This window comes from Mercenaria mercenaria, chromosome 18, assembly GCF_021730395.1.
Source record: "Mercenaria mercenaria strain notata chromosome 18, MADL_Memer_1, whole genome shotgun sequence".
In the NCBI taxonomy this organism is placed as follows: domain Eukaryota; kingdom Metazoa; phylum Mollusca; class Bivalvia; order Venerida; family Veneridae; genus Mercenaria; species Mercenaria mercenaria.
In genome coordinates this window covers 39,904,715-39,927,126 of record NC_069378.1, presented here as the reverse complement: position 1 = coordinate 39,927,126, position 22,412 = coordinate 39,904,715, and the positions used below count along the sequence as shown (strand labels likewise).

The 22,412-nt window shown below is 33.9% G+C and overlaps 1 protein-coding gene across 4 annotated transcripts in view; it reads right to left on the bottom strand.

The window, feature by feature from the left end:
- Nucleotides 1-775: 775 nt before the first annotated feature.
- Nucleotides 776-22,412, bottom strand: part of LOC123537831 (uncharacterized) — a 100,320-nt gene continuing 78,683 nt past the window's right edge. For all 4 annotated transcript variants that reach the window (XM_053529396.1, XM_053529397.1, XM_045321681.2 and 1 more), the window contains 8 exons: nucleotides 12,141-12,302; nucleotides 11,579-11,731; nucleotides 11,062-11,145; nucleotides 8,946-9,091; nucleotides 8,256-8,370; nucleotides 7,313-7,561; nucleotides 6,662-6,901; nucleotides 776-4,797 (listed from right to left, as the gene is read on the bottom strand). In XM_053529396.1, coding sequence (XP_053385371.1) covers nucleotides 4,675-4,797; nucleotides 6,662-6,901; nucleotides 7,313-7,561; nucleotides 8,256-8,370; nucleotides 8,946-9,091; nucleotides 11,062-11,145; nucleotides 11,579-11,731; nucleotides 12,141-12,302 — 1,272 coding nt within the window. In that variant the 3' untranslated portion in view covers nucleotides 776-4,674. The remainder of the gene's footprint in view (nucleotides 4,798-6,661; nucleotides 6,902-7,312; nucleotides 7,562-8,255; nucleotides 8,371-8,945; nucleotides 9,092-11,061; nucleotides 11,146-11,578; nucleotides 11,732-12,140; nucleotides 12,303-22,412) is intronic.

Sequence of the window (22,412 nt, the reverse complement as noted above, 5' to 3'; positions counted from 1 at the left end):
AAAAAAACAAACATCTCAGACATTTCCAAGCATTTCGTGGAAATTTAATGACGTTTAGTGACAATATCAGTTTCAAGTGTTTAATGCTAGAAAAGCGATGGCGCATGTTCATTTCGTGTTATCTACACAATTCCTCGGGATACGTTGGTACTCTTGCCCTACCGGGCTCGAGCACCGACAGATTCCTTGGGATTCTACAGATGTCCCGTTATCCCTACATTAAAAATGATATTAAATTAATCTAGTGGCAATACATTTGTATATAAGTTTGCTGCGATTATTTTGCTAGGTTGCATTCTATGCTTCCAAAGGCGCTTCATGTTTATTTTGTCCAATATTTGTGTAATATTCACGTTATAGGCCTATTATTTCTGTTTATGAACAACTAATTTGCACAAAACTTGGATGTACTTTTCTTCAAAGCTTGGCAGTAACAAAGGATTATATTGATAGTATGTTTGTCTCCTATTTGCATTCAGTTAGACTTTATTCTTCCAATTGGAGGTTGCATGATTGTGTTAAGAGTGGAAACTCAGATTGTCTGCAGGTACTTGAACTCTGTGTTGTTGTAGTTCTGGTCGCAACAGATCATGGAGTCCATTCAATGTATGTTTATAATACAGTACCACTGAAGCCGCTGCTATAGGGGGAGGGAGGATGCTATAGGGGAGGGAGGATGCGTTCCAAAAGACATTCCTAACATTTTATTATACCGTTGCTGGTACTAATATAACACAAGCATAAAGTAGGTGGGGCAAAATAACAAATTTCTAACTTAATTTTAATTATTTTTATTCATTTTATTTGTTTCTTTAACATTCATGATATACTTCTTCAAGATATAACAAATACTGAATGAATTTAAAGCACTTAATATATATACAAAAAAAAAACATAAACAAGTATACAAAAGGCATTTATCTCCACAATATCACATGATGTCATGAAATTAATGTTTTATTTTAGAGGGAATGTGATTAAACCATGTACCATATATTTTCATTAATTTCCTTTGGAGCCAATAATGTCAGTTTTGAATATACATAACCAAAATGTGTGCTAAAACTAATAAAATATTTTGGATATGAACAATTTATGATTTATCTCCTAAATATATGTAGTTTCGTGTATAAACTCAGTAATATCATGACTTATCATTTTAAATTCGAGATTCACAATCACTATTTGACCCACCAGATAAGTACCACATCTCTGTTGGGAGGTAAGCAGGGACAGACAGTATTTCATAGACTTCTTGAATAATGTAAATTTTATTGCTAATATTTTGGCAAAATATGAATATTTTTGGTGGTTGCCTGTTGCTTTTATGCTAAGTAGCTCTATAATATCCTGAAAGTCTTACAACAACCCATCAATAAAAAAGCCAACATTGAAAAATTAGTCATCAGACATAAAGGAATAAAGAAACTAGTTACCTAAAAGGTGGATCAAACAATGGTTCCAACAGAACAAGGTTGCATCTTTTTTGATATGTTTGGCAGATGATTTTGGTACATTTAAAACAAACTGTACAAATAAATAAACAATATATTTACATGGCAAGAATAAAAACATTTTCTTTCATACATCTGCAATATTTTAGATTAAACAGGACTTTTACCCTACTGAAAGTGGCATATCTATCAATCCCTGGACAATTAAAATGAAATATGTAGAACTTTTGTTGCTAGAACCACAATCTTAGATGTAGTACAAATAAGTAAGACAAATTGAAAAAAAAGAAAAGTTAAAAGCATTTTCTCCATATTGTCTTTATCTCTGTTAGTTAATACTAATTTTATTTAGTTTGATTGTGATGAAAGCTTCAAACTTATTTGAACCACTTTTAAGTCCAGTCCTGGAAAAATATTATATACTTGTATTGATATCACAAGATCCACTTTTTGCGACTGACATGGAGACTGGCGCAAATCTTAAATCCCTATTCATAAAACACCATAAGGGGATTAGAATGCACTGTTGTTTTAAGTTTTAAAGTAAAACATCAAAACTAGTATGTTCTAACAAATCTGTAGACCAATGTTCAACAGGTTGGTTTTGGTATTGTCATGGAACATACCTGGCTGTGGCATAAAATTATTTTCTGTTGTTACACGCACAAGTTTCACTGGAATGAGCATAATGAGAAGATTTTCTTAAAAGCAGTCTGTTCTATGCACACAATACAACATACTCAAATAGTTTCACATTCATACACATATGCTGGAAAATGTCTCAATATCACTTAATTATAAGCCCTCATATAACAATATCACAGTCTGACTACATTATAATTCAACAAATTTAGTATGAACATGTGTACTTCATGTTGCAACCTTTCTTTCTTCATCTTTATTGCAAAGTCTTAAAAGACAATAAGCAAGTGAAACATTTATCAATGAGCAGAAAGTCAAAACCTGTTCCTTTTTGGCCATAATGAAAGCCCCTTTGTCTTAACACATTTATATGTGTATTGGCAAATGCTAATTGAAAAAGAAAATATTTCGGTTTTGCATTTTTACCGTATTTTGGTGTGTATAGGTCGCGGTAATGTATAGTCCGCATCTAATTTTTGCCCTGGAAATGGTCGGAAAATTTAACTTCTAGGGTATTAGTCGCAGTTAAATTTCGGATTTTTTCCCAGCAATATTTAATATTTACCGGCAAAAAAGTTATGGTGGCGGCCATATTGATGCCGCGGACTGAATTATTATCAGAACCTGATTGGTGGAAATCAGACAGTGTTATTTTCGTTCCCAACCGTTTCGTACCAACAGTAGTATTGGTAACAGACTACATCAAAGAAAAGCGGCTTTTTGACACTAACTGGCAGCAGACGGTTTGCGTTTACATTCTGTTATCAGGCAAGTTTAAGTGTGAATTGTTTGCACAGCAATTATAACACCTTTCCGTGTAATGTAATTAACCGCGTTCTTTTGATTCTGAGTAAAAAGATTAACAAAATATCTCTTTTTGGATTTTTTTCTTTTATTTAAAAATCAAAAGTAAAAAATTATCTTTCAAGTTTTTTAATACGCTAAGAAGTTGTATAAACAATGTTTGGAATGGAGGACGGATCTGTCCGGATTTTATCCAACCCGGAGTACATGTCAATGGCGTCCAGTAAAACGAAAGTAGAAACAAACGTAATTCAGACTGCAAAAACATCTTTGAATTAAAGTCATTCGTAATTTTAATAGTCTGTATGGGTTATTTACGATATATTTTATTGAAAGTAACCGCTATTGGTTGAAAAGCCGCTGATATTGATATTTTTTATCCATTTTGTTCGTTCGTAACAGATGCATGTAATTTTGCGAGAGCTACGGTCAGAAAATTGGCCCGAAAAAAAAACTGCTGGCAATGTTCTGTCGTATAGGTCGCAGGAACTTTTTCAGGCAACAAAATGGGTAGAAAAAGTGCGACCTTTACGCACCAAAATACGGTATACAAAAACTTTAAAATAATAAATGCATTGCTAAGTGGAAAAAGTCTTATATCACTGATTTGAAAATAAGTTGATTGAAGTACTGTGAACATTACTCTAGCTAATTTATTCTGCGAACATGACTTCAGCTCATGTATTCTATGAACATGACTGCAGCTCATGTATTCTGTGAACGTTACTTCAGCTCATGAATTCTATGAACATGATTCAGCTCATGTATTCTGTGAACATGACTTCAGCTTATGTATTCTGTGAACACTACTGCAGCTCATGTATTCTATAAATATGTCAGCAGCTTGTGTATTCTGTGAACATCACTGCAGCTCATAAATTCTACGAACATCACTGCAGCTCATGTATTCTGTGAACATCACTGCAATTCCTGTATATGAACATGGATGCAGCTCATGTATACTATGAACATGCAGCAGCTTGTGTATTCTGTGAACATGACTGCAGTACATGTGTTTTATAAACAAACATGACTACAGTTGATGTATTTTGTGAATGTGACTTTAGCTTAAGTATTGTGTTTATTTCTACAAGATATTTTTGTCTTTCCAAGGTTCTCTCAATGTCATAGTGAAGGAATGTGCCAATTCTGTCCTACGTCTTTCTTCAATTTTTTATTTCTGTCTGCGAAATGTTCATTAATATTTTCACCTAATCCATCAGTGAGTCTGCTTATCTGGTCTTGTTTTACTGCCAAAATACATTCGCAACACTCCTAATGGTATTGATACAGAGTACTCCAATCAACTTAATTGTTCCAATGTTGCAAGTGCTTGTTTAGTTTTACAATTCTCAGCATAAGACATGAAGAACTGTCCAATTTAAAACTAAACCTGTGCAACATTATATATAAAAGAAATTTTTTTTATGCATTTTGTGTGGACTAAACCTAACATACAAATAGCTCTTCTTGCTTTGTTTCATAATTTAAACAGTCTATATGTGTTTGTTTATATCTGATTATTTTCTTATCTTTCACCATATTATTACAATAAATAGAAACAAAATACATGAATTTACGAACAGGTTGATGAAATATGTTCTGCATCAAAGAACACACATTCACAATAAAGCTGAAAATGAGTGTTTTTACATCGCATGTTTTATGATTTCCACACTTGGTACAGCTTCATAAGGACGTTTATCACAAACAGTCTAATACATGGCTTCTGTTGACAACTTTCTATTCACACGAATAAGGTATTAAAAGTTCGTCAGGAATGGTGGTTTAATAAAATGTTTGGTAATGCGTTTCTCCGTTTTCTCCACACGCCAAGATTGTTCATTTGCTGCCTGAGGTTCTGTACCCAAAGCTTGGTTTCTTGGGGAGAATCAGCCTGTAAGATATATAAATTGAATGGTGAATAAGGATAACGACTAATCAAAGTAAAAAATGCTAAAAGCATTTTCTCTCACTTAGAAAACAAGAGGACCATGATGGTCCTGAATCGCTCACCTGTCCCAACATGACCCAGTTTTGAACTGAGTATGACGTCGTTTTTTTTCTATTATTTGACATAGTGACCTAGTTTTTGAGCTCATGTGACCCAGTTTTGAATCTGACCTAGATATCATCAAGATGAACATTCAGACCAACTTTCATACAGATCCCATGAAAAATATGGCCTCTAGAGAGGTCACAACGTTTTTTTCATTATTTGACCTGCTGACCTAGTTATTGATGGCATGTGACCCAGTTTCAAAACTGACCTAGATATCAACAAGGTGAACATTCTGACTAACTTTCATGAAGATCCATTCAAAAGTATGGCCTCTAGAGAGGTCACAAGGTTTTTCTATTTTTAGACCTAATGACCTAGTTTTTGAACGCAGCTGACCCAGTTTTCGAACTTGACCTAGATATCATCAAGATGAACATTCAGACCAACTTTCATGCAGATCCCATGATAAATATGGCCTCTAGAGAGGTCACAAGGTTTTTCTATTATTTGACCTACTGACCTAGTTTTTGACGGCACATAACCCAGTTTCGAACTTGACCTAGATATCATCAAGGTGAACATTCTGACCAACTTTCATGAAGATCTTGTGAAAAATATGGCCTCTAGAGAGGTCACAAGGTTTTTCTATTTTTAGACCTACTGACCTAGTTTTTAATCACAGTTGACCCAGTTTCGAACTTGGCCTAGATATCATCAAGATGAACATTCAGACCAACCTTCATACAGATCCCATGAAAAATATGGCCTCTAGAGAGGTCACAAGGTTTTTTCATTATTTGACCTACTGACCTAGTTATTGATGGCACGTGAACCAGTTTCGAACTTGACCTAGATATCATCAAGATGAACATTCTGACTAATTTTCATGAAGATCCATTCAAAAGTATGACCTCTAGAGAGGTCACAAGGTTTTTCTATTTTTAGACCTAATGACCTAGTTTTTGACCGCAGCTGACCCAGTTTCGAACTTGATCTAGATATCATCAAGATGAACATTCAGACCAACTTTCATACAGATCCCATGAAAAATATGGCCTCTAGAGAGGTCACAAGGTTTTTCTATTATTTGACCTACTGACCTAGTTTTTGAAGGCACGTGACCCAGTTTCGAACTTGACCTAGATATTATCAAGGTGAACATTCTGACCAATTTTCATGAAGATCTTGTGAAAAATACGGCCTCTAGAGAGGTCACAAGGTTTTTCTATTATTTGACCTACTGACCTAGTTTTTGAAGGCACGTGACCCAGTTTCAAACTTGGCCTAGATATCATTAAGGTGAACATTCTGACTAATTTTCATGAAGATCTTGTGAAAAATATGGCCTCTAGAGAGGACACAAGGTTTTTCTATTTTTAGACCTACTGACCTAGTTTTTGATGGCACGTGACCCAGTTTCGAACTTGACCTAGATATCATCAAGATGAACATTCAGACCAATTTTCATCAAGATCCCGTGAAAAATGTGACCTCTAGAGAGATCACAAGCAAAAGTTTACGCACGGACGCACGCACGGACGACGGACGACGGACGCTGCGCGATCACAAAAGCTCACACTGTCACTTTGTGACATGTGAGCTAAAAATTCATATGACTTTCCGAAACAGAATCTTGAGAAATGAAAAGTTTGATAAACTCCTACCATACAATGAGTAATTAACCAACAAAATAAAAGGGACATGGATGACAAACTTCATTTTATACAGTAGATTTAGTTAAAAGAACATGTTCTTTTACCTTGATTAAAAAGGCCTCTTTACTCCATTCCAAGACTTCAAAAACATCGGGGAAATCCGGGTCTTGACTGACAACACATTTCTCTAGCATGAACGGTTCTCTCATCACTTGGTAACGGCCACTTTTCTCCTTGATGAAAACGACTGCGGCACTCTTCACTCGAGAGTTCTCATTATTGTTATTATTATGAGTGTTTTTCATGATATTCATATCATTGTCGTTTGGCTTATCATTTGGTTGCTGAAATAAACATACAAAAGTCTTACAAAAACATAAACATGTTGGGGTTTAGACTTTCCAAAATTTTCAATAAATATAATTTTAAACTTTCCTCTATAACTGCACATTACCAATATTACAAAATTACAGTTTTCATAAAAAAGAACTTAAAAAACAACCTGTAAACTTAGTTTTTCTGTGTTTATGAAAAAACTGCAACATACAAGTAACTGAGATATAGACACACCAAAAACATATGTTATCTATAATTTGACTTATTTTACAGAGGCATATTATGATAAAAGAAGAAGTCTTATCTATAACAAAAGGTTGTAACTAATTGAAAATGCTTTACAAAGAGATCAGATTACACTTTTATGGCATAAGAACTATTCCCAAACAAAAAAAAACATGAAAGTTATAGTTTTATACCTGCATTAGAGTTAATAGCACTCCGTAAACTGTTGTAAATTTATAGTTTTTACACTTTTTTACGGCCCATAAATGGTCGACAGGTTGCGTTATTTGCAGCTGACTTGTAATTACATCACAGACATCTTTACGGTTCCACTGTAACGTTTCTATGGCAACACGAGACACCTCAATCTTTTCTGTAACACTACAATGTTGAGTTGATTTCTGAGACGGCTTTCGTTGTCGGAAACTTACTGTTCGTGATTTCTGTAAGCAAGAAATATTTATATAGATTTCTATATTCAGTATACCAATAGATAAGTCTGATCAAAAATAGAAACTAACTGCTACAATTATCACTCAAGCAGCGTATGCAAAGGCAGGTTTCCGATAATGGCCATTGTAACAATATCACTGAATAAAACATTAATATACTTCTTAGATGAAAAAGTTTCATCTGTTTTTTGTCTCTATGGTTACTTCAAGTAACAAAAAATGATTATATAAAAAAAATGTACAAATTGCCATTACAAGGAGATAATAATCTATTTATATCAAAAAGTTCAATTATTTTCATCACAAAAGCTCTGAATCTAGTACTTGTGTTTGTTCAACTGTTTGCTCCCAGTAAGGACAAAGTGTCAACATTAAATAGCCCCTATTGGATGTACGCACGTATTGAGTGTACTATATACTGACTAAAGGTTAGGGTTAGGTTTAACAAAGTTTTAGTGTGTACATTCAATGCGTACGTACACTCAATGCGGGAGATTTAATGCCGACCGCATAAAGGGAGTTAAGGGCAAAACAAGTTTCAAAACAGGAGGCACACAACAAAACTAATAAGTCATAAAGTTTGATAAAGAACTGTTCATGGCTCCAAATCTATGCGTAGCATTTAAAAACATTTTTTTTTTAATATTCATCTGTTAATTTGCTTTTTTCTAAATGGAAAACTTACTGCATTGATATGTCCAAGAATGTCTTCAATTTTATCTTTTGCCTCTTTCAATGAGTTCTTGTCCATATGATTTGAAGGTGTTGTTTTATACAGGCGATCCAACAATAATGGATATCTGAAATAATGATGAAATACAAATGTTTAACATTATGACACTACAAGTAACTTACTGTTATCTAAAATCTTAGACCCACCATAAAAGCTCTTGCTGACTGGAAGAAGACAGATTACTGAGATGTCATCAATTATGCAGACCATCTGATGTGCTTTTAGTAAACTGAATCCATGACAAAAAAAAAAAAGAGAAAAATTGAAAATATCAAAAGGGTAACAATAAGGCTGCCTGTGTGCACATGAAAATGTGAAGTATCATATAATCTTAATATAGATGTACGTTGACTTACACGAGTTACTCACCAGAGCATCAGCTACTGATACTGATGGAGTAACAAAATAATCTAGGTCAAACGATATAAGAGACCAGTCTTAAAACTCGGCATTTGACTGGTTGTTTCACAGCACAAATTTAAAACTGACTAATGGCAAAATTGCAGATTGAGACTGAATTTCAAACTCAGATTTTAAATTGAAAACTTAGTTTTCTATACTGGTTGTCAACAGGAAGAATGCTTTGAGAAGAATGTTAAATGCACTGGTATTCACAAGGTGAGCTGTTTTTGTTACACTTACTTCATGATCCTTTGTACTGGAACCATGAGGAAAGATTTCAAATGCATTCGTCGTAACTGGTGATTGTCATTTTGTGAAACTTGGAGAAATATACGTAACAATTCTTTTTCACGTTCCAACTGTTCTAACAACACGGGAGCTTGAGCCTGTAATTACAGAAAAATAAAAATACATACATTTATATTGTCTCAAAACTTTTTAAGGTTTGGATTTATTAATTAATTTTAAGGTTCTTATTAATGTAGCTCGATTTAGATAAAAAACTTTAATATTATTTGAAACTCTCACCTCATAAAAACAAGAATTATAAGAATCATACAAGACGAATGCATAAGGAAGTTTCTAATCTATTTGCAAACTGAAACTAGATACAGTAATTTTCAAAGGTCAGAAAATGTATTTATGACTTAAGAAACGTCACTAAAATATATATATTACCTTATTGAGACAGTAACTTTCAAATGTGAGGAAGAATATTTAAGACTTGAGAAACTAAATATAAGCTTCCTAACTGAAGGCATTGACCTCCACATTGTACAACAAGAAAAATAAAAATGTTTAAACATGAGGAAATTGTTGCTATATTTCTTAGTTTGAAACTTAGTTACTGGCTGATTACTTGTTATGGAAAAACATGAAAATAAGTAGTTTTTTCTCATTTTTCCGCTCAAAATTGAAAAGCGTTTATAACAAGTTCAGGAAATAAACTGCCTAAATTATAAAGCTTTACATTTAATGCCAGTTAAGTATGTATTCTTCAGTTGTGCATTGGTCAGGAAGGCAGGAAAGTTTTGCTGAGGAAGCTCGGTTTAATTCCCTACTCAGGCAAGTTTTACTTTTCTTCATTTTGCATTTTAAAGATAAATTTAGAAACAAAAACTCATGTTATATCATATGAGCAAACTTCAATCTTAAAGATACCAAAATCTGAAGTCCAGTCCACAATAGTTTTGAAAAAATGCAACGGTAAGGAAAAGTGTATAATATTAACACAGTAATTTTCAAAGGTAAAGAAACTCGAGAAATATCCTATGTTACCCGAAAAACAGTAATTTTCAAAAGTAAAGAAACTCAAGAAACATACAATGTTACCTGATTAACACAGTAATTTTTGAAGGTAACGAAACTCAAGTAACATTCTACGTTACCTGATTAACACAGTAATTTTCGAAGGTAAAGAAACTCAAGAAACATAACTAAACGTATGTTACCTGATTAACACAGTAATTTTCGAAGGTAAAGAAACTCAAGAAACATAACTAAACATAGTTACCTGATTAACACAGTATTTCGAGTAAGAAACTCAAGAAACTAACTAAACATATGTTACCTGATTAACACAGTAATTTTCGAAGGTAAAGAAACTCAAAAAAACATACTGTGTTACCTGATTAACACATTAATTTTCGAAGGTAAAGAAACTCAAGAAACATAACTAAACATATGTTGCCTGATTAACACAGTAATTTTCGAAGGTAAAGAAACTCAAAAAAACATACTGTGTTACCTGATTAACACAGTAATTTTCGAAGGTAAAGAAACTCAAGAAACATACTGTGTTACCTGATTAACACAGTAATTTTCGAAGGTAAAGAAACTCAAGAAACATCGAATGTTACCTGATTAACACAGTAATTTTCGAAGGTTAAGAAACTCAAGAAACATACTATGTTACCTGAAAAACAGTAATTTTCGAAGGTAAAGAAACTCAAGAAACATACTATGTTACCATATTAACACAGTAATTTACGAAGGTAAAGAAACTCAAGAAACATCCTATGTTACCTGAAAAACAGTAATTTTCCAAGGTAAAGAAACACAAGAAACATACTATGTTACCATATTAACACAGTAATTTACGAAGGTAAAGAAACTCAAGAAACATCCTATGTTACCTGAAAAACAGTAATTTTCCAAGGTAAAGAAACACAAGAAACATACTATGTTACCATATTAACACAGTAATTTTCAAAGGTAAAGAAACTCAAGAAATATGCTATGTAAACACAGTAATTGTTGAAGGTAAAGAAACTCAAGAAACATCCTATGTTACCTGATTAACACAGTAATTTTCAAAGGTAAAGAAACTCAATAAACATAACTAAACATATGTTACCTGATTAACACAGTAATTTTCAAAGGTAAGGAACATTGTTGAAGACTCCAGAAACAAGCAGCCAATCATGACCTCTTCTAATTCCTGTAAATGGTAAAATATATCCATTCAAAATTTCATAAGAACATCTGCACTTTATATATCAAATCAACACTGCTTATCCATTCTTATACATTTACATAATTATAGAAATTCAAAAACAGTTCACATTAAAAAGGTAACTCACTAAGAAAATATTGGGTAACAAGGGCATCAAGGGCAGGGACCTTCACCTTTTAGCCTGATGAATTTTTAAAATGGACTGGTCCATTATTCAATTTGGGCAGCACCATTTATTATTCAAAGGGTGGTTCACCGACTGAATAGTGAACAGCGCAGATCATGATAAGCTTGCATGTATGTGCAGGCTGATCTTGGTCTGCACTGGTCGCAAAGGCAAAATCACTTGCTGCCAGCAGGCTAAAGGTTTTAAAATTGCTTACATAAACCACAACATGTCAAACAAATAAAAACTCACATTGTCATTATTTTGATTTGAAGAACAGATGGCAGACTTCAACTTTGTGATGAAATGTTTGTTCACATGTAATAACTCATCTAAGTTGAGAAATATGGCGTCTAACTGTTCCTTACTGAGCAATCCAGCCTTCATTATTGGCTTATAAAATTCCTGAAATCCAACAAATGCAGAATATTACATTTTGCACACAAGATTTAACAAAGCTGCATTAACAGTGCAAAATATATGAGTGAATAAGTACACAGTTCATGTCATGTATTATTTTTACACTATAACAACTAAAGATAAAAAACATCCTATTTATGATAATGATACGACGTTCAAGTTGAACTGTGCTTTATAACTAATATGACTTTAAGTCTCTATATTTATATTGTCATCCTTTTGTATAATGTTGAAGTGGCACCTTTGAAGGAAAATATATATATTCAAACTCATTCAGTATATTAAATATCTCCCATAATTCATTTCTTGTGTAATCTTCCTCCTTGAGCATATTTGAATATTTCTACATAATTTATGTACTATGTGTATATTCAAGCATTTTTATGTAATTTACCTCCTTGAGTATATTTAAATCTCTCCCATAATTCATTTCCGTATCCATGATTTCATGTATTGTCTCTTTCCGTTCCCGTCTCTTACTCAAACACTGTGGGCAAACTTGTGACCTGTGTACATCGATCATGTCTTGGGGCCCGCAGTCCACACAATCTTGTGTCTGTGAAATATACAGCAAGGATGATAAATGATTACATCATAATTTTAAACTGACATTAACAAAAGGGTGTTAAAACTCCTTTACAGCAACATACACTTATAACATTAACCCTAAAATAGTGCAGGGCAGGGAGGGGAAAGAAACCCCTTGAGATACTAATATGGGAGAGGGGATCATGGTAAGAAATTTTTAAATTACTCATTTTGGGAAGAGACCCGTGGGGGTACTGATATGGATTTGAGTTACTGATATCAGGTTCGATAAGAAATTCTCAAGGTATTGATATGGAAAGAGAAACCTGTAAGGTTCTGACATAGAAAAAGAAACTGGTAAGGTACTGATATAGAGAGAGAAATTCGTGAGGTACTAATGGGAATGGGGAAAGAGAAAACCTTTAGGTACTGATATTTGGGGGAGAAATCCATAAGATATTGAAGTGACTGGAGGAGATAAATCACCAAGGTACTTAAGTAGGGGTAAAGAAACCCTCGAAGTACCAGTAAGAGTAGAAACTTGTGAGGTACTGGTATGGATGGAGAAGAGATTTAAATTACAAAGGTTCTGATATGGGGAAGTGTCAAAAACTAATTACTGATATGGAGAGAGAAACCTGTGAGGTACTGATATGGATGGGGGGGGGGGGGGGGGGGGGGGGGGGCGGCGAAACCCTTGATGTACTATAATGGGATAAGAAACAATAGTTACTGTTAAGGAAGGAGAAACCCATGTGGTACTGTATGTAGGAAAAAATCACTGGGAAACTAATATTAGGATAAGAAACCTTTGAGGAACTGATATATACCGAGGAGAGATACCAACTGAGGTACTCATATGTAGGGTAAGAAATCCTTTAAGTACTGATATGGAAGAAGAAGAAATTCACACAAGATACTGATATTCACTTCTTTGATGCCTCATCTTTTGTCAATTCTAAATTAGTTTGTTGTTATGTTCTAAACAACCACTATAAGGATGAAATAGTTCACTAGGACAGTAAAAGCAGGAAATAGTAAATCCTATTATATTTAAGCCTAATTCCATAGCATGTTCTGTAAGAAGTCATGTTATGGTGCTGTACAACAACACACGTTTCATATGCATAAAACGTGATAATGCAGTATGTGGCAAAATGTGAACGTGATGAAGGAAACTTAAATGTTAAACCTCTTAAAGCACGTTTTAAAATTATGTGACTTAGTAATGGCAAAACCAAAGCAGAAGTAAGAGCAGGCTTGTTGGTCAAAAGCGAAAAGTGAATTATGTGAATTGTTAATGGCAAAACCAAAATAGAAGAGGCTTGCCGGTCTATAGTGAAAACTGTCTCTCTCATCAATCAATGGAAATTGAGTAAGTGTTTTATTATGTGATATAAAAAGATATTTTCAAAGATTTTTTTTCAAGTTTTGGCTTTAACAGAGCAGGCATTTGTTGAATTTAGGCACATACCTCAATGCATAATGTAACAACCATCTTGACAGAGATACATATGAGAAACAATGCAGTCAACATTCATAAAACATAAAATAACCAACAAATCAGAAAACATGGTGACAGAACTTTCACTTTTCAAGTTTCCTAAGTTGAAAAAATGAAAAAAAAAAAAAAAAAAAAAAGAGAGAGAAAAAATCCAAATTGTTGGATTTTAGACATATTTAGCAATCTTAACCGTATAAAAATTTCTGATCTTCTGAAAAGTATGATTGTCACACTCCATATACACATACATTTAGGTACAATCATGTGCTTGGATTCACACACACCATGTCTGAAAACGTGCTAACATTTTATAAGTAAGAGGATCATTAGTGAATAAGAGGATCATCAGCAAGAATAACTTATTGTTCATATAACTTATCAATGTTCTTCATCTTGGTGCAAAAAGCTGTTAATTAACTACAGTTCACATTACAGGCACATCTGACAGTTTCCTTCTTATAGACAGATTTTTCTGAATTTTGCTCATTAGTAAATGAGACTTGTCAAATACATTTTTTGTAGGATTCTCATTGAAAGTTTCTTTCAGAAAATAACATTATAATCATATTCACTGTTTTGTATTGTATCATCAAAAAGACTACTTACAATTAAGTCAATACATTATAGTCATTAAGCATTGGCATTGCTGCACTACTAATTTAATCTTTTGTAAAATCTCAAAGTATATTTCAGAAGTATATTTCACTAGATACTTAATCAAAATCAGCTTTAAAGTTATGAAAGAACCCTACATTTAATTTTTCACCAGTTTGCATAAGTGTGCACTAAGGCTGCACCTTACAGCTGTGAGACTTAACAAGTGGGGACCTAGCACGTGTCAGTTCTATTTCAAATGCATTAGACACTAGACATAGTTTAAAAAGTACAATCAGATTATTAACCCTTAGCCTGCTGCAGGCGAATTTAACAGCCTTTGCAAACAGCTTGGAACCAGATCAGACGCCGATTAAATCGGCGTCTGATCAGGTTCCAAGCTGTTTGCTACTCTGACAATATTTCTTCCAATTTTGGAGCAAATTGAATGAACTTTACAATTTTAGCAGACAACATTTCCAGCAGACAACAATTTATCTAGCATGCTAAAGGTTTTAACTAATTAAGACTAGTTCCAGTGCTTTCTCTGTTTCTTAGATTAATTAGCTGATTGAACAGTATGAAACTTCACGGCAATGTCAAAAATCTAATTAGTAAGGCTTGCGCTCACATATATCAATCTTCTTATCCTTTAACAGCTGACGGCTGATAGTAATTAATTATCAAAATGTGACTTGAGTGTCACACTTTCACTGGACATATGGGAGCACTGTAACTGGTGTAAAATCTGATCATTACATGAAAATTGTATTTTGCTGCTTCAAAATCAAATAGTTTATGTAATACTGTTACAACACTCATACCAATAATGCAGCTGTACACATTTTTTTTATAAACAGTGACTGTTAAATAAATATCATTTTGTGTTTCCATTGAGTGCAAAATTGTACCTAGCCAAAAACTACTACATTGTCTGGGTACAGTAACTAGTCCTTGAAATGTTGTAAAAATGTTTCTTGAAATGTTCTATAGATACAGTAAATATCCTCTGAACAATGGTACTTTTGTGTCACAAAACTGTCTGTATTTTTTAGCATAATTTTGCAATTACACAAATTACCATTTCACAGCAGACATTCCCATATTGAATAATGCTTCTTTTCATTCCATTTCACAGACTGTTCCGATTAGATAGACATACATGTCACTACTGTCTGAGACAAACTGTGTGTGTGTTCGGGTTTAATGTCTTTCTCAACAATTTTTCAGTCATAAACTGATGTTTCCAGTAATCGCATTATATAAAATTTGTTGGGAGGAAAGAGTTACTTCCCTCAAAGTCCTAAAGAATTTGAAAGGGTAACCACTTTTTCATGGAAAATTATATGTTGGTCACTAAACTCTATTCCTGTTCTGGTTTCTAAATGCTAAAAATTGGCTGCAGAAAAGTGACAACATGATTTCTGAAGATAAATAATACATTAGTAATTTGAACATTCCTGAAAATGGTTCACCAAAGGAATATTATGCTAAGCATGAAATTATCTAAAAATAATGCAAGCAGTTCCTGATTTGAAAATATTATACAAGATGTGTCCTGAGTTGCTGAGTCCAAAAGACAAGTCTAAAAAAAATTGCATTTTTTTTTAAGGAAAGTTTCTGTAAAATTATTTTACATTTGAAGAGTTTTCTATTTTAAGCTGTGACAGTCTGTATATTCAATCAAGCAGAACAATTTGAACAACATTGGCAGAGAACCATCCAACTGGCATCAGATGCTAATGGTACCCTACAGGAAACTACACTAGCCATTTCAATCTTAAAACCTGCAGCAGTTTTTCAACTGGGTACAATACATACTGAAATCTTGATAGTTTTTATTCAATCGTTCACCTGTCCAAATTCCTTGGATAATTTTTACCGCAATTTTTCCATAAATAGTAGTTATCATTATAGACATAACAGATAAAACTGGAGGTAATATCCTGTGTAATTGCTCTTGATGGGCAATTGTCATTATCAAACAGAATTAATTCCACAACTGTCGTGATGCTGGTCTCGCAACTGCAATGTCAATGTCAATGTCACAAGTACATTAGAAAAATAAAGAAATATTTATGGTTTGCGACAGAAGTCGGTCATTACCAGGGACATTTTGAAAAACTAATGGAAACAACATGTTAAAGTTAATAATAGTAATTAAGGCAAGGGGAAAAAATTTCTCTCTAAGCGCTTGACTGTTAAGTTACAGGAAACAAGTGACAGGTCTTCTTAAAAGAAGGCATACAGATCAGAATTATGGTGAGGTCCCAGCTGCTTGAATACTTCACAAATGAATGAACTTTACAATTTTCAGAGAATGAACGACAAAATTGGTGAAATAGAACCACTGATTGTCACAACATACGGTGTAATATACCCTTTTGCAGAAAATTACTTTTTAACTTTTGAATGCTCTAATTATCAAGTAGACTAGTTACTTCTTCCAATTCAAGGGTTACAACTCCAGAACTACAAGTTCTATCAGCTGGTTATTGAACTTGGCCAAGACAACATGCCCTTTAACATTCTGACAATGTCTGGTGAATACTGGATAAAAACTGCTTAAGATATTAAGAGTACACTGTCAATTATCACAATTTTAAGTAATTCAAGGGCGATAACACAACACTGATAGGGACAGTCTAACACGTTACTAAACCTGTGCAAGATATTATGCCCTTAAACATTGTGACCAAGTCTGGTGAACACCTGACATAAACTACTTAAGTTATAAAGCTGGCAGTCCATTTTTGCAAATTAGGTCATAATTCCAAAGCCACTGGCACAATCTGGATGGTTACTTAGCTTTGCAAAATAATATAGTTATTAACATTTCGAGTAAGTTTGGTGAATATTAGACAAGAACTGCTCAAGTCAGAGAGTGGACAACTTTAACAGATACCCTGTCTGTCACCACAAACAGGTGTATGAACACAAAATTTAAGGATTAAAGATGAGACAGGCAAATGTACTCGCTGTATACATAGCATTTCATTATATTTGGCATTTTCCAGTCTGTCCATTGCACCATTTTGAACATGAAAACAAACTGCATGGTCTCGATTTAAGGACACAAAATTTCAGAAATATCCCTTACCAATGTGAGCAGTAAAATTGAGTACACCAAAAGAGATGAAAATAAAAGATTGCACTGTAAACCGAAGATTTTTTTTACTTGTATAATCTTGACATTAACACAGTGGTTAATCGGAGTCTGCGACTATATAATTTTCCTTTATAATTTCCCTACACATGTGACTGCTGGAAGGTCAATGTCAATGTCTCACTCTCATTAGCAGAAGACAAATCGGTCAGATGACTTCCATTAAGCCCAGCAGAATAGGAAATTAAACTTTTCCTTGTTAAGTCATTAAATACTGAGAGGGTAATTTGTTGAAAGTAGAAACGCTGTTTGTTACAGAAGTTTCAACTGAATTATAGAAAACAGTATTCTGTCCTCTTCATGGCAGTAAAACAGTTAATCACTAGAAGTCGCACGGGGAAGGTTATCCAGGGTCATGTGCAATCCAAAAATAAAATATATATGGAAAATGGCCATGGAGCACGTTTATTGTCAGAGTAACTCTTGGAGCTTCAGTTATCACAGGGAGCAGTGCCTCACTGTATTTCTTGTCACGAGATTTTTTTATGATCAATTTTTACTGAAACTTGAATTCTTGAATTTCAAGGACTGGGCATTTTACTTTGAAATAACTTAAATTCTACTTAAAAATGATATTTGGCAAACATGGTGGCTTTGCCTCTGACTTTGTTAACTGACAATAAGCAATTTTGAGGAATACAGAGCTTCAAAGGTAATATATTCCATTACAGAATGTTGATTTATAGGAGGGTTTTCCACCTCAGCTTTTTCTGTTGGTATTTTAATGAAGAAGTAAAATGGACCAAAAGGACTTCAACATTCTGATAGTCTTATATCAGCTACCCGATACAGTTTCTGAAAGAAAAGACAGATGTTCCTGTTCTTTTTTACTTAATTAAGAAATGTAACTTAATTAATTATTGCATGCACCTACAAAGGAGATATACCAATTCCATTAGACAGTGCTAACTGAGGATCTGAAAGTCCTTTTTGTACCTGAGAACCTTTTACCTTTTGCAGATAGTTTTCCTGATATCCCACTTGCTTTTCAAAACAAATATTTGGTAAAATTATATTGCACCATATTGTAATAATTAAAAACAAATAAATACTCTAGAATGTTATCTCTGTCATCAAGGAAGTTGACGCACTTACACAGACAGCCAATCAGATTGCAGCATTGTATCAACCAGTTTTCTGAGCTGGACAACAAGTTTGGAATGTTCTCTTTTCTAATCTGTCACATAAATCATACTCAAGAGTTTGCTAAGCACTTCACTAAATTCCATAGTTGGTAACAAAGTACATTGCTGTAACATTTATTTGCAATGGGGAAATTGGTTTCAAAACCTGTCAATAAACAATGGCAATTCCATTGTTTTCCCTGATGTCACTAAATTGGCAATAACATGAAATCCAATTAAAGGATCGATATTTTGATCTTGACCCTTTTTTACATCAAATTGTATTGTTTTTATGTTTTGTTTTGAAGAAATGATCACAAACCATATTTTAAGCCACCAGGTAAGTAGTACAAATTATTTGAGTTGCAAAAAAAGAATTGAACATATGTTACCCATTTTCCTGATAATTTAATGCCGACTTTTATGCTACCATACAAACGCTGATTAGGAAAAAAGATGGGGAAATCTTTCAGTTAAATGTAATATTTGTCAGACAAATTGACCCAGTGGTCTTATTAAATTGTCTTCTAATAAATCTCTCAGTAACAGGAGATAGGCACTAAACAGAACCCTATCGGAAGCAGTAAGACAATCCTAAATGCCACACATTAAATCTTTATAAAGATGACACACTACAGCTGAGAAACTAGCAGAGCTCAGAGATTGGCAAAGGTCAGAGACCAGCAGAGCTTAGAAACTGGCAAAGGTCAGAGATCAGCAATGATCAGAGACTGGCAAAGGTCAGAGATCGGCAAAGGTCAGAGATTGGCGATGGTCAGATATGGAGACAGCTCAAAGACTGGCAAAGGCCAGATACTGACAAAGCTCAAAGACCAGATCAGCAAAGGTCAGAATTTGGCAAAGGTCAGAGACAGGTAATGGTCAGAGATGGAGAAAGCTCAGAGATTGACAAAGGTCAGAGACTGGCAAAGATCAGAGATTGGCAATGGTCAGAGATGGACAAAGCTCAGCAAAGCTTAAATTGACAAAGCTCAGAGATTGGCAAATCTTAGAGATCATATCAGCAAAGATCAGAAATTGACAAAGCTCAGAGATCAGATCAGCAAAAATCCGAGATTGGCACGCATTATGGCTGTAAACTAGGAAGTCTTAACTATCATATTTTCCTCTCACAATTCCATATTCATGACTTAAAAAAACCTTAAACTGAACACTTCAACAACATCTGTTGTTGCCAACTTCAAGTGTCATAGTTGAAGGAACATATTACACCGCTGACCCTAGTGTCTGTGGATAGGTGAAGTTCCTGTTTCAGAAGATAATGAATTTTTTAAATGAAGAATTCACCTTATGAGTATGGAATATATTAAGCTATGTCTTCCACAGCAGGTCAGGTAATTCATGTTTAAGATCTCATATGGCCATTAGACATCAAAGGCTTGGCATAATTAGTTTCTCTATTTATCTTTATCCAACAGTCAACTCCCCCAAATGTCATAAGCCCTGAAAACACAAGGGTGATCAAATCTCCCCCAACTTTTGTAAGCTCATATGTTCAAATCTAATAGTCTATTGCCAGTTTTGCACTAATAAAAAGTATAACCAACTCCTAAAACAGTTTTGAAAGTATACAGTTTCCTTGTAGAGGTTAAATATAAATAAGCAAGTTATTAATTTATCCCTAACTTATTTCAAAATCAGAAGGTCACTTATATCTCTAGCCCTCAGCACTCGTTTGAAAGACACAAAAATACACTAGCTGTCAAATAAAGGTTATACTGTTTTTGAGTTTTTGTATTTTTTTCCCCAATTTTCACGCAGCAAATTACAAATAGAATATACAATATTTGCATCAACCCATACAAACATCTTGATTTTTCACACTAAGAGCTTCACAGGAAACAGCTGGCTCAACTATTTCCATGCTGGATAGTGAAAAAGCAAGCTGGACCAAATACTAGAGTGTTTAATGACTCTAATATGTATGACTACACTGGACAATAATTTAAATCCTAAGTCAAGAGTATTTAGTAATAACTGAGATTGGATGAAAATGTATCAAAACATTAAGTATAAAAGGGATATAATTCATGGAATATTTCTGCAACAGTAATGCACAATGTGTCATATCATGTAGCTTATTAAGCGAAACAATTATTTTAAATTTAAACAAGGCAGTCTGAAAGACAGCTAAATCCCCCGCCACTGCTATGGATAGTGAAAGGGTAAAACCTTTGATTTTAGCTGTGACCTTGACCTTGAACTGACATGGCTGACTCATGAATTCTGCACAACGTCTTGATGAGGTGATCATTTGACCGAAGTTTCAAGGAAATCGCATATCAGAGTGGCAAAGGTAGAGATCGGCAAGCTAGAATTGGCTGGTCAGTATGGAGACCTTCAAGACTGGCTAAGCCAGATATGACAAAGCTAGATCAGTCGCAAGTTCAATTTGCAAGGTCAGGACAGGTTATGCAAGATTGATGAAATCCATTACAAGGGTTAGAGCTGGAGATCAGAGTTGGCATGTCAGAGATGGACAAGTGCTCAGAGGTTGGCAAAGCTTAGTGATCAGATCAGCAGTAGACTTGGCAAATCTTAGAGATCATATCAGCAAGATCAGAAATTGACAAAGCTCAATCAGATCAGCAAAAATCCGAGATGCAAGCATTATGGCTAACAGAAGTTTTAATATATTTTTCCTCTCAAGGTTCCATATTCATGATTAGAAGAAACTTAAATGACACTTCAAACATCTGTTGTTGCCACTTCAAGTTGTGTCATGATTGAGAGGACATGTCACGCTGACCTAGTGTCTGTGGATAGGAAGTCCTGTTCGAGATAATGATATTTGTAACAAGAATTCCTGAGTATGGAATATATTAACTTGTCTTCAAAGGTGGTAATTATGTTTAAGATCTCATATGGCCATAGACATGCAAGGCTTGGCAATTAGTTCTCTATTATCTTTATCCAATGTAACCAATGTATAGCCTGAACACAAGGGGACAATCTCCCCAACTTGTAAGCTCATATGTTCATCTACATAGTCTTTGCCAGTTTGCATGAGTAAAGATACAACTCCTAAACAGTTTTAAAGTATACAGTTTCCTTTCAGGAGGTTAAAATATAATAAGCGGTATTTTTCCACTTATTCAAAATCGAAGGTCAACTTGATTCTTGCCCTGACTCGTTTGAGACACAAATCCTGAGCGCAATAGGTTTACTGTTTTTGATTTTTGTTTTTTTTCCCATGTTTCATGAGCAATTACAAATAGATAGTACCAATTTTGCATAAATCCATTACAAGCGTTTGATTTTTCACATAAGAGCTCACAGGAAAATGCTGGCTCAACCTTTCCATTGGTGGACTAGTTGAAAAAGCAAGGCTGGACCAATAGAGTGTTCTAATGATCTATATGATGATCACTTGACCATAATTTATCAATGAAGATATTTCAGGTAATAATGAGATATGGATGAAAATGTATCACAACATTAGGTAAAAAGGGATATAAGTCTGGAATGTCTGCAAACAGTACAGCACATGTCATATCGTAGCTTATTAAGCGGAAATTTTTAATTTAATAAAATCCATTAAGTTACAACTGAGAAACAGACCTTTAACCTGAAATAATAAGAAAAAAGAGTATAATTCATAAAATGTTGGTGCCATATTTAAAGACCTATTTAACGGAATAACTGTTTTAAGTCTGACTCAAATCCATTTAGTTATAAGAGGGACAGAGTGAAAGTGTATCAAAACTTTAATCTGAAATTTAATATGAA